Source organism: Anticarsia gemmatalis, chromosome 8 (assembly GCF_050436995.1).
Source record: "Anticarsia gemmatalis isolate Benzon Research Colony breed Stoneville strain chromosome 8, ilAntGemm2 primary, whole genome shotgun sequence".
Classification (NCBI taxonomy): domain Eukaryota; kingdom Metazoa; phylum Arthropoda; class Insecta; order Lepidoptera; family Erebidae; genus Anticarsia; species Anticarsia gemmatalis.
Genome location: NC_134752.1, coordinates 6,584,895 through 6,597,535, shown reverse-complemented (window position 1 = coordinate 6,597,535; position 12,641 = coordinate 6,584,895). Strand labels below are relative to the sequence as shown.

Here is a 12,641-nt window from a genome sequence, read left to right as displayed (position 1 = left end):
TATGACAACCTGCCTTACCGAGGAATGCCGTGCTATAACCCAAGTAACTGTGTTTTGGTGGTCTGATCCAGTGAGACTAGTAAACGACACCAACATAGTAAAGGGAAGTTGGAAGAAAGGCTAGGCTAATGATGTGTCAACAGAGTACTTATTTAACTCGAATTTTTAAGATGAGAACAAAATAAAGAATGATAAATGGGTGTTGTTCTAGAATAGTACTTATCCGATGGGCATTATCATGTCTGAATGGACGAAGCAGCATAATCGTCGGAAATATTCAGGCATGCATGTAGCGTTCTTTAGTCTCTGATACATGCATGAAGTCAAGGCCTGTAATATACACTTACCTATTTGTTGTCGGTACTATAGGTTTTCTTTATTTATAACATTTGTTCTAAACACAGTGGAATAATCCACGCTGAAGTGTAACAATTGTATTGAAAGCAGCCAAGTACTTCGCTGTAGTCGGAAACTGCGGGTTCTGCACCATTGACTTTGATTGACAATTCGTCACTATCATTCGACCGCCGAAACACGTTTCTTTGTTGGTATTTTTGATCGACCACAATAATAGGAATATTGATTGTTTTACTGTAAAGTTTTACGTTGATTGAGTAGAGTTTTAACCCTTTTTTAAAGCGTCCGGGTTTGGATGCGCAGAATGCCCTTTCGCGCGGTTCCTGTAGACATCTGAATAAAGTAGACTACTACAGTCCATTGAAAATAAACCTGATTAAATACAAATAAGTATTTTTATTTGTAAGTAGTTGATAAAACCGTCTAAACACTTTTGAGAAATGGCTATCAATATTACGCTCAAAAAAGCTTTTAATTTCTGATAGGAAACATCATTAAACGGATTTTTCTTTAAATTTCCAGATCGACGAATGTCAACGTCTGTGGGTGATGGACACGGGCAAGATCGGTGACACACAGAACTGCCCGCCGCAGCTGCTGGCCTTCGACCTGGTCACCGACGAGCTCATCTACAGGCACGTCGTCGACAAATCCAACTATAATGATCAATCTCTTTTCATTACACCTGTAAGTACACGCATCACACTCTATGACAGCTATATTAATACCAAATATTCATTTTATCCTGACCTCTGTGACATGCTAAAGTGATACTATTCGCTGCTGTTAGTAAATAATAGACAGATTATATAGCATTTCCAACTGCTAATCTTGAGTCACTTTTACAAGATGGTGAATAGACGTTGCACTTTACCTTCTGCAAGAGTTTGCGCTATCGAGTCCTTGCACTACTACCCCGGAGTCGAGTGTTTAACCCAAAGCAGGTGTTAAACTACTTGCTAACATAAAACCTTCTAGATAGAGTTTTATGCTTAGGTACAAAAAATATTCAATCTGGTACACATGTTGTGACTACATAATTATAACTTTTAGATCGTGGACGTTCGTCCGCGGGCCCCTGGCGACTGCGCGTACACCTACGTGTACGTGGCCGACGTGACAGACTTCGCGCTGCTCATCGTGGACGTCATCCGCAACAAGTCCTGGCGCGTCACCCATAAGCTGTTCTTCCCCTTCCCGTCTAGAGGCACATTTACCATCGACGGTAAGAATAAGAATAAGTACCATCTATACAAAACCTACTAATATTATAAATGCGAAACTCTGTCTGTCTGTTACTCAATCACGCCTAAACTACTGAACCAATTTGCATGAAATTTGGTATGAAGATATTTTGACACCCGAGAAAGGACAAAGGTTACTTTTTATCCCGGGAAAATGACGTATTCCCATGGGAAAATTCAGGTGGCGAACGAAGTCGCGGGTAAAAGCTAGTAACAAATAAAATACAGTTTAGCCGAAAAAATAGGAATTAGATTTTGCTGTAATTCTGTAGCCATTATTTTAAAAATGTTGTGTGTTGTCTAGTTCCTATTATAGCTTGTTATCTTCGTCTTTAATTATTTTGACTTAATAAACCAACATAGCAAAAACTTGCATTCACTTGAAAGGTTGCCTGACATTCTGCTTTTTTTATCAGTTGTATTATAATTGAAGTGATTAATATCAATCATTTTAATTGCATTGCTTCGATTATTTAAAATACAAACAACATAAATTAACGATAAACGACTGTCGACACCGGTTTGTCTAATTAGTAAAAAACTTAAGCGCCTACAAAATAAATCATGATTATTAATCGTTGCTAGGTATTTTTTTTTAATGAAGTTTTCGTATATGTTATTATGATAAATTGCCTGGTAACCTTGATATAGTCTATCACATTCGTTCCCACAATGTCCAGGACTTTAATAAGGTGAAAGTAAATGAATAAAAAGTACCTAATTACTAGTTTTGGTGATGAAAATTTCTTCTTTTAAATCAATTTAAACGCTATATACAAAGGTACTATATATAAAGGTAAACTGCACTATAATATGATGATGTGTTTTTGTTTTCAGGCGAAAGCTTCGATCTGATGGACGGTGTACTAGGCATGGCTCTATCGCCGTTCAAACATGGTCGCGAGCGAAACCTTTACTTCCACGCACTTGCATCTACCACTGAGAACGTGGTCAGCACTCGAGTGTTACGAAACGACTCCTACGCAGACAGTCAACAGCTGGATGCCGAATTAGTATCTGTAAGTAATCTGTAATCCTTTAATATTGAAAAACATATTCAAGGACAGAGTACAAAAAATTCATCGATATTTAGGATATTATAGGCACTTGAGCATTTTTTATGATGACTTACCGCTTTATAGGTACGCTGCACATTTATTTCTAAGTAATCATGCTTTAAATTACCAGCAGGTTCATAAACACATAAATAAAAAACCTATTAATGTCTCAATGTTGTGAAATGGTCTCCTCCCGGACGAAGGGCTAGGCATTGAGTCCACTAAGCTAACCAACTGCGAGTTGAGGACTTTGCATTCTTTCAAGATTTGTATAAAAACATATTACTCCTAATTTTCAGGTGTTCCCTGAAGAACGTCCATCTCAATCGGCAGCAGAAGCCATGGACCGCAATGGCATCTTATACTTCGGACTGATGGATCCACCAAGCATCTGGTGCTGGAACACCGCCACCGAATTCTCTCCCCGCAACTTCCACACAGTCGCAATGGATAGCGAGACTTTACAATTTGCCAGCGGCATGAAAGTAGTCACAAACGCTAAAGGAGAGCAAGAACTATGGATCTTAACTTCCAGTTTCCAAAGAGTCATGACAGGAACACTTTCGGCTAGCAGAGTTAACTTCAGAATTCACGCAGAAAAAATTACGACAATCTTAGAAAATTCGATGTGCAGAGAAGGAAAACGCAAAAGTTGGTCTCATAATTATAACTAACACATTTCGTTAAATCTTAGCTATAAGAAATTTCCATTATTTATTTGATATCTTATCTGATTCTTACCTGTTACCAATTATCATGTTGTCATAATTAATTGTATAAATACCTTATTTAAGATGGAATGAAGTAGAAGAATGAAGAAGTAGTTTAACTGGCGTCAGGAATAAGCTGATCAAGTTCCTTGAATAACTCACGAAACACTCCCAACTATTTAACACGATCTGTTCCGATTGGTCGCAGTCGCAAGAATAAAGCCATACAAATAATGAGTGAGACGATTAGAATAGATCTAATGCCATAGTTATCTATTACTTATGTACAAATCTAGGCGGTACAATATTGAGGTCAAGTACATAATGTACAAACATACTTTGTAATAAATACAGTTGAATTTTATTTGGAATGTTTTATTTCTAAATCATTAGGAAACTATTATAATAACACACTTTGTCACTCTACATAATGCTGTATCTTTGAATCGATTTCATAAAGTAAAGGTTAGGACAGGACATCGTATTGAAACGCTTGATCAGTTTCAAGTAAGGCTCTGATGTAAACTACGAGTGATCCGAGAGCCATCGCAGATGTTAGCGAGTTGCAAGTTCCACCTTCAGACGTCGCTGCCTTCTTCACCCTGTAGTCTTCCTAAAATAGAATAACCGATGATAACAACAATTACGAGAACTGTAATATTTATTTAAGTATTAGTAGCAGAGTAATGTAGTTACTTCTCTATCTTTTTGAGTTGATGCTGCTGTCTGGCCGACGAATCCAGTTAGTTTCAAAAATGGCTGCCGATCATCTGCATAACAACCCTTGGGTTCTTGCCAAGCCAGCATCTTGTTCATCCATCTTGGTTTTATGAACTCACCGTAGCCTTGTATTGCGCAATAAAATACTGAAAACATTTGAAGTTAAAGATCTTCTAGTCAGTAGAACAAAAAATGCAGTCAACTCAAATATTATTGCTTACTTTGTTGCATAAATAGCGTTCTAGTACCAGGTGGGTGATCCCAAGCTTCCAATGATTTAGCCTCTTTATATATTTGAATGCACAGTTTGTAGATATGTGCTGCAATGTCTAGTCCGTCTAAGCAGTCAAAGAAGTAAGCTAAAGAAGCGGCTCTTACTCGGCTAGTCTGTTGGAAGGCTAACCCTGAACCTTTTAGGATCTGAGCAGTGCACTCCGGCGTCAACTCACACGCACCGTCTGATTGCGTGGTTTGTGTCTCCATGGCCGATATCAACAGTTGCATTGTACACGCATCTATAATATAACACAAATCGAAACCTGATTTCACCTCATTGTCATTATTGCGCATAATGATTAATGTCAACTAGCGCAATATTACTCTACGAGAAGAATAGAGCCAGCCTTCGAAAAGGTGTTTTTTTGCAACAACAATAACATAATGCCTATACATTATGCTTGTATTTAGCCTATCTAAAGCATTATATTGTTACCACCTAAGGTTCACAAGGACAACAACACAATCCGCCTTTTAAGGAAAAGAAAAAAGCAGTGGCCTGACTGGCCTGATTGGTAATAAGGTTTACAAACGTGATGAAGCACAATTTATAAATATTTATTTGATCCGAATCTAAACATTTCGCAATACAATTTTGTCGCTCAAGTATGCATACCTTTGTGTTTTTTATTTGCGGCGGTTTGAGCGTTCGCAAATTTATCGTGCTGTTAATTTGTTTTTATTTCTCCTCCAACAACGAAGCACATAATAGCGTGTTTAATATACTTACTTTTCATAGATGAAGATACAAAATAGTTTTGAAAATATACCTACCTACTTTTTTTTTTGTAGGCGCTACAATTTATTTCTTACTATTCATTTGCAAAAATTACAAGCGTTAAATCATACCTGCAGCTTTCCTCGTAGGCATTTTGGTCCTTGCTTCTTGAACGTACTGTTCAAATGAAAACCTGTAAGGCTTCTGTGTGCCCATTGTGCCAATTGATATCGGTTCCATCAAAGCTGACAAAACATCTATATTCTCGAAAATAGCTTTCGCCACTGTAAGAAATAAAATTTATCATTTCCTGAAATAGCATTGTAAGTAAATCTGACCACTAATACATGTAAATGTCTGTGCAATACTGTGTATCTTTGCTCTACTGAATTGTTCTTAGTTACTTGTTGCCATACAAATTGCAACGTACTTATATATTTAAGACTATATTTGAAATATTATAAATCCAAATAAACATGCATTCAAACTTTTTTATTATTCTTAAATAACTGGCAAATAACTAACAAAAAATGTTTGCGATGCCATTAGGTTTTCTTTTTTAATGTTTTTTTTTATGGTTTATATGGCCAAGACAATCTTTTTTTCATCTAAATCAGCCAGAATTTATGTCATGTTTTTTTGTTGGTCGACCTCATTACGTATTTTTATACAACATTATATTCAAAATAATATATAAAACGTTTACATATCAATAAATTTCCGTTATGAAAGATTTATAATACGTATTATTTTTCCATTTGGGCTTTATTTTACGGAAACTTTAACTTTAAGATTGGCACCATGCGCTCAACTATTTTTTATTTATTTGCATTATTCTTAATACAAACTTGTTTTTTACTTTTGCATAATATTAAGCGTAATTTTCTTTTACCTATTAAACTATTATTCATTGTAGAACGGTGTAGCTCAAATTGGCATGTGTTTTCAACGACTATGTTATATGTAGCCACGTAAGCTTACATAAGCTAGTGCATAATTGTTAACTGTCAGCTGAATCATGACGTTCAAAGAATGCACTATTGTAATGGTTATCTAATTGACAACAACATGCAATCTGTTTAGACAGGAGACTATTGTTCAAATCCTTACAGTGCGTTGAACTGGACAAAATTGGAAGGCGTTACATAATAATGAGGTAAGTTGATATAGGCAACAATGTATTCAAGTAGATATCCATGTATTCTTTTACTATTATCTTGGCATTCCATTAGATTTTTTGTTCTCTACATAAACGCCTTCCCCGTGCCTTAAAGAAAATATCACAAAAATAGCCCCATTGATTGAACCATTCGCCAGTTTTGCGCCTTCTGATGCATAAGAGGTTGTCACGTCTATACATACATATAAAATAACTTACTAGAGGATATTCTTGTATAAAAATAGTACTTATATTTGCACTAGTACTCTATCAATTGCATTCGTACTCCAAGATTAATGCTACCACATTCACACGTTTATATTGGTTCAGTAATTTACCTCTGAAAGCGCAATAGACAGGCAGACATTAATAACTCAATTAACCTTCTATTAGGTAGGTAAAATTCATACGTTTATTTCACGAATACAACAATATATACGTGTTTAAGGACACCGAGACTAACTGCTTTTAGCATCAGTGACCTGCCATTTAGCTGTCAAAACTGGTGTACGTGATAAAGCGATCGCTTCATTTTTGAAAAGCCTGTCATTGGCCGCGTAAGTCGTTTTTGGGGTTCAAAAAGCTTAAATCTTCACAAATGTTGTATTTCCGTTGCCGCGATAGCTACAAATACAAAAAATATATCTTAAGGGGGGTCCCCATACAATAATGGTGCTCTTTTCGTATTTTTTTGGTACGAAACCCTTAGTGCGCGAGTCCGACTCGCACTAGGTCAGTTTTTTTGAGTTTTAGTTGTTGTATCTGGCTTCCGAAGACCGACTTAGTCGCCAAAGCTTAAAGTACCTTGTTTGCGGTGCCACTTATGTATAATATTAAGTTCATGATAACATGTCTATATGGAAGTATAAATTACAATTCCTTACTCAGTAACAAGCTATCAATTATTTTGTATGGCTAATATGTTACGGTGGTAATGATGTGCAGCAAAATTAAATGTAATTACTCCGTTGGTAAGTCATTATAAATCATCGTTATCATTTTTTCGATCAGTGTTTAAATGTATAGTTACAAAACGCGATCCATTCGTTCCGCACCATCAATGGCGCGCCATCTATACTCTATGGAAGTACAATAGGTACAGTTCCAAGCATATTTGAATGTACAGCTATCCAATTTTTATACACTTTTTTGTAAATAGTAATATCGACAATCTCGACAATCCTCGAACATTGCATGACATAAACAAAGTAAATATTTATACCTCACATACGGTCATCTTATGAAACAACTTTGATGCATGTTTTTTAGAGCGATGATAAATAAATTACTGAAACAGAATTTCGGACACATATTTTCTAAGCGTCAGATTCCAGTCCACTGTTCGTTTAAATGCGGACTGTACTACGGTCTTTTTATGATAGGTTATGCGCATCTTAGTTCGATAATTTCATAAGACCTGATTAAAATCTAATATTACTGGCTATTAATAGTTACATAATGTAAATAGCTTTAAGTGCTATCGAACAAAAAGGAAAAAGTTAGATCATGTTTGACCTGTGTTGTAATTACTTCGCTGGTATAAACATTAGCTCAGACCAGACACTATTTAATTATTATTTTTTTACTTTCACATTATGCTAATTCGATGGCTCATTATCTTAAGACCAGACAACAAACAAACTACTGGGGTTGTTTTTTTTTAATAGTTTGAATATTTTTGAATGTAAATCTGTTTAAATATCGCCGATAAATTATGCGCGCTTGTATTTCCTTCTTTTCTATCACTTTTCCTATATACTTTAGGTATAACACTGCGACTCATGCTAACACCACGACTTCAAGTAATCAAAATATGTTACTTTATTTACAAATTCGCTTTTATTACAAAAAAAATCGATTTGATAAGATAACGCACTGAAATTTTCAGTGGACAAAAATAGGCTTGGTTTGAGATCAAGTGATCAAAAATTTCCCAGTTAAAAGAAAAACTCAAGGCATATTATAAAAATACTTCAGTGGAAAAAGAGCGTAAGATAAAATTGGCATTGAATCACATATTTCTTTCTATCTCTGTACTGTGTGTTGTTATGTAATAATCGTATTACAACAATAATTTAGGCTATGAATACTATAGGTACCTACTACACAATATACTTGCAAGTCTAGTGCGTAGCACCTTTCATAATATGAGAGTTGTTATTACATCTATATGAAACAGTTTAGTAATATACTTTGTAAGACTAATGGTTTGAATATTGGCACACATTAAAACTTAATAATTAGTTCTAACACACTTGCTGTTACCTAAACAGTTGAAGGCGTCGAAACCTGCTGCGTGAAAAAAAAATGCCACCAAAAACATTCTGTAAAAACCTCAAGTCTCGCCGTAAAAAGTTGTGAGATCTATATAATACCAAGTCGATTAATCTATTTAGTCTCTACTTAAAGGACCTTCTGTCTTAAGTTATTACGTATGTTATTATCATGCCAATTAAAAAAAAATACCTTTAAAACAAATAGACCGACCTGGCCATCGCATGATTTGATTATTAGTATGTATCACACTACACAGCACGACGAGAAGTTAATGCTCCTGAAATGTTAATTTGTGTTTCCTTGCGATGACCAAGTCGATCTATTTGTTTTAAAGGTATTTCTTTTTAAATTGGCATGATAATAACATACGTAATAACTTAAGACAGAAGGTCCTTTAAGTAGAGACTAAATAGATTAATCGACTTGGTATTATATAGATCTCACAACTTTTTACGGCGAGACTTGAGGTTTTTACAGAATGTTTTTGGTGGCATCTCACTTCTTTTTGTAGAGCGAACATAAGTCCAATTTGTATGGAAAGACGTTTTTTTTTTATAATTCAACATATTTTCCTATGGGAATGTTGTTCAGTTTCATGGGCTAAACACCCTTACCCACCCTATACCCCCTCCCGTTATGCCTCATATAGTAGGTACCTATTTACACCTATTTATTTTATTTTCTACAGTAATAATCATTCATTAACTGCAAATGTAACCTTGTAATCTTATACATTTATATGGGATTACAAAGTTATTGTTGCAGTTGGTGTATTTAGAAAACTGGACCGAAATAAGAAAATATTGAATTTTTCCCATGATTAAGACACTAAACCCTATTTGTATTCTAAATTTTAAGCTTCTAAGTCTGCTAGAAGTACCTTAGACTTTTGATGATCGGTGAGTCAGTGAGTCAGTGAATCAGTGAGTGACAAAATTCAAAATTTTAACAAGTTGTCATTCTTAAACTACTGGTTCAAATTGACTGAAATTTTAAATATACCGTGTTTATACAATGATTGATTAGTTGCTGAAAATCCAGGCTTCTTGTTTTATCCACAACGAAATTATAGGGGTGTCAAAAACAGCCCGAATTGCTTCGAGAAAAGGATGTTACGGCCGTGCTGCTTTTTTTTGCTCGACTTGCGGGGGCACTTCCGTGCCCCCAGATACCTGCGGTTATTATTTAATCGTAAGGAATTATTATCGCGACCAAAATCGTTGTTTTTGGGAGTATTTTTTTTCAATATGCCAATATTATAAATGCGAAGTTACTTAAGATAAGGTTTCCTGCAAAAATTATGAGCGGATTTTGATGAATTTGTCTCTTCTTCTTTTCTCGCGGCTGAAGCCGCGCAAACATGCATATTATTCATAGATAAAATAATACTATACAACAAACTATATTCTTGTTTCTGTGATATTTACACAGTGACAGACGAGAATGAAATAAAATATTTGGTAGGCATTAAGTATGCGACAGGCCTCTACAAAGTTGAGTAAGTGAGTACATTCAATGTACATGCAAGAATACTAAGTAAGTAATTGTTTTTTTGTTATTTTCTACTGAATGCAAGACATCGGTCAAGGACTTGTAAAATGTGCTCTATATAATATATAATTATTTGTGCAATTAAAGTAAATAAAAGTAAATAAAATTGCCGCAATCTGTTATTGAATGCGTAAAAAATAAATTACTATTCGTTAGTAATTTATTTTTCCAACTCGACGATTAGAAAACTAAGAATATATAGGTACTAGCGAATTTTACCAATTTGCTTAAAACGGGTATTCAAAAGTATTGCCATGCCACTATGAAAATATACTTATTTTTACTCAAATCACGTAAACTAAAACAGATCATATACGCGTATTATGATCCAATTACGATCTTATACTTTGTTTTAAAAAAGCATACAAGACTTTTACAATCTAAAGATCCTTACGCATTGCGTTTTAATTTCGTTCGGTAACCACTGAAAACATAACATTATTATGTATCTACAGTAATTATCTCGTCCACATAAATCTGTTCGGTTAAGTGCGTTTACGCTGATTACTATGCATCGAACTCATGTAGAGTAATTGTACAAACCATATTCGTAATCTTTACTGCGATACACAAAACTTGAGTAATCCGTGTTGTTCTTGATGCGGTCCATGATCACTGTGAGGTTTTGTAAATTCTCCTTCAACTTCGGCGGCACTGATTTGTCCAGCTCATTTATCGTATACTCTAATTGGCCTGAAAAAGTACATAATGTTAAATTCCTTTTGTAGACGGAAACAAGCGCTAATGATGTTTTTATAGTTTTCTTCGCGATACTTACGCCGCACTTTCATAAGCTTTATAGTTTAGGTTTTATAGCAATACTAGCTGACCCGCGCAACTTCGCTTGCGTCACATAAGAGAGAATGGGTCAGAATTTTCCATGTTTTTGTAACACTTTTTACTGTTACCTACTCTGCTCCTATTGGTCGTACCGTGATGATATAAAATATGCTTTTTTTTCATGAAAAATATTCTCAAAATTATTTATATCCCTTAGTATAACGAAGTCGCGCTAAGGCATATCCGCCATTAAAACAGTTGCCATGGCAACGGAATTTTGTTGATTCAATGTCATTATAATGTTGATTTTTCGCGACTTCGTTGAACTTTCTGAATTTTCCCGGGAAATGCGTCATTTTCCCGGGGTAAAAAGTAGCCTATGTCCTTTCTCGGGTATCAAAATATCTCCATACCAAATTTCATGCAAATTTGTTCAGTAGTTTAGACGTGATTGAGTAGCAGACAGACAGACAGACAGACAGACAGACAGAGTTACTTTCGCATTTATAATATTAGTATGGATTATTATGCTAGAGATATTATTCTAGATTGCTTCGTTATTCAAAAGATTGTAATCATTTTTTAAAGCTTTTTTGGTGTTTGGTAATATTGCTGTCGTTATCACAAATCTTCATATATTTCATCATTGCTTATTGAAGCAGTTTAATTGAATCGAGGCCAATCGTAATCTATTGAAATCTGGTTATAAATGTATCGAATAATTATACCGAATATCTTCACAAAGCCTTTTTGTTTAACAATCGAACTCCTCTCTCTCGTTAGTGCTATTATTTTAACACAATTAAGAATTAAATATGTTACTTAACCTTTAATGAAGATTCACTTTTGAAATCTACTATCAAATAATTAATTACACCAGGTACCTCTGGTCGTAACTGTACCTCTCAAATGAATTAATGTGTAATTCGAATTTTACGCTCATATCACTTGATTTAAATACTGTAAGTCAAGTATCACTTTAAATTGATTTCTTAATAAAAAGCCTACTACTACGTCTACTACTATTGTACATAATATCTGTTATCCTAAATTCTTGGTTGTTAGTTATTCTGAATGTATTACGTAATATTTAAATATCACTCTTCATTCAGAAAGATGTGGTGGTAACAGAAGCCTCGTGCTTCTTTATTTCATAGTTTTCTAAAGCTCTGGCACTCTAGATTAGGATGGCACTTCTTTGTTGTCCTACTACTAATACGACATAATTACTTAGTCGTGCCAAGAAAACGAGAAGGTTCTCTACAAAATCCTCAACATTCTCATGTTGTAACTACTAGTATGACCAACGATAGTGGATCGTGCACTGCATTGCATGACAAAACGTTAATCGTGAGCCAAAATTCATGTCGTGTATTCAGAATTGAGTATGACGTGTCTCGTCTGATGCAGTCCCGTCTAAATTCTTCAAGTATGAAACGAAAGTGCTCATAAATATGACGATTTTCCCCAACTGCCAGACTAACGATGAAATTTGATGAATAAATGCAATAGATTTATAAGATAAACAACTATTATATAAAGAACCGGTTACCTCTAGCTAGTCCCAGGGCAATGTACCACTCGGGATCTTTCGATGGCTTCTTTTCATAGTACCTTAGCAATTTGTCTAAGGTGATTGATATTCTGTAAACCTTAGGAACATTGTAAATGAAGTCCTGTGTGTCAAAGTATGGATAAATAGCAAAAGCACCCGCTGCGATCACTATTGTTAACAAAGCGGTATATTTAGTGTACATTTTGACGAAAACTGACCATTTAACGTGAGAACAG

At 34.9% G+C, this 12,641-nt stretch overlaps 2 protein-coding genes across 8 annotated transcripts in view; one reads left to right on the top strand and one right to left on the bottom strand.

The window, feature by feature from the left end:
* Positions 1 to 3,733, top strand: part of LOC142974829 (dopaminechrome tautomerase-like) — a 27,838-nt gene extending 24,105 nt beyond the window's left edge. For 6 of the 7 annotated variants that reach the window (XM_076117372.1, XM_076117374.1, XM_076117371.1 and 3 more), the window contains 4 exons: positions 880 to 1,044; positions 1,411 to 1,582; positions 2,439 to 2,620; positions 2,959 to 3,733. In XM_076117372.1, coding sequence (XP_075973487.1) covers positions 880 to 1,044; positions 1,411 to 1,582; positions 2,439 to 2,620; positions 2,959 to 3,333 — 894 coding nt within the window. In that variant the 3' untranslated portion in view covers positions 3,334 to 3,733. The remainder of the gene's footprint in view (positions 1 to 879; positions 1,045 to 1,410; positions 1,583 to 2,438; positions 2,621 to 2,958) is intronic. The other variant, XM_076117370.1, reaches the window with a different exon arrangement.
* LOC142974832 (uncharacterized) lies at positions 3,734 to 12,641 on the bottom strand. Its single transcript, XM_076117381.1, has 6 exons — positions 12,403 to 12,641; positions 10,614 to 10,763; positions 5,215 to 5,367; positions 4,311 to 4,604; positions 4,066 to 4,235; positions 3,734 to 3,982 (listed from the first exon to the last, which is right to left on the bottom strand). Exons 1-6 carry the CDS (start codon positions 12,605 to 12,607, stop codon positions 3,836 to 3,838), a joined length of 1,119 nt encoding a protein of 372 aa, XP_075973496.1. The 5' UTR covers positions 12,608 to 12,641; the 3' UTR covers positions 3,734 to 3,835.

Excerpts from the sequence above, each read along its gene's own strand:
- LOC142974832 (XM_076117381.1), bottom strand. The coding sequence starts at position 12,607 with ATGTACACTAAATATACCGCTTTGTTAACAATAGTGATCGCAGCGGGT. Across the intron at positions 10,764-12,402 it reads TGCCCTGGGACTAGCTAGAG|GCCAATTAGAGTATACGATA; the intron begins GTAACCGGTTCT and ends GTACTTTTTCAG. Across the intron at positions 4,605-5,214 it reads GCCTACGAGGAAAGCTGCAG|ATGCGTGTACAATGCAACTG; the intron begins GTATGATTTAAC and ends GTTATATTATAG.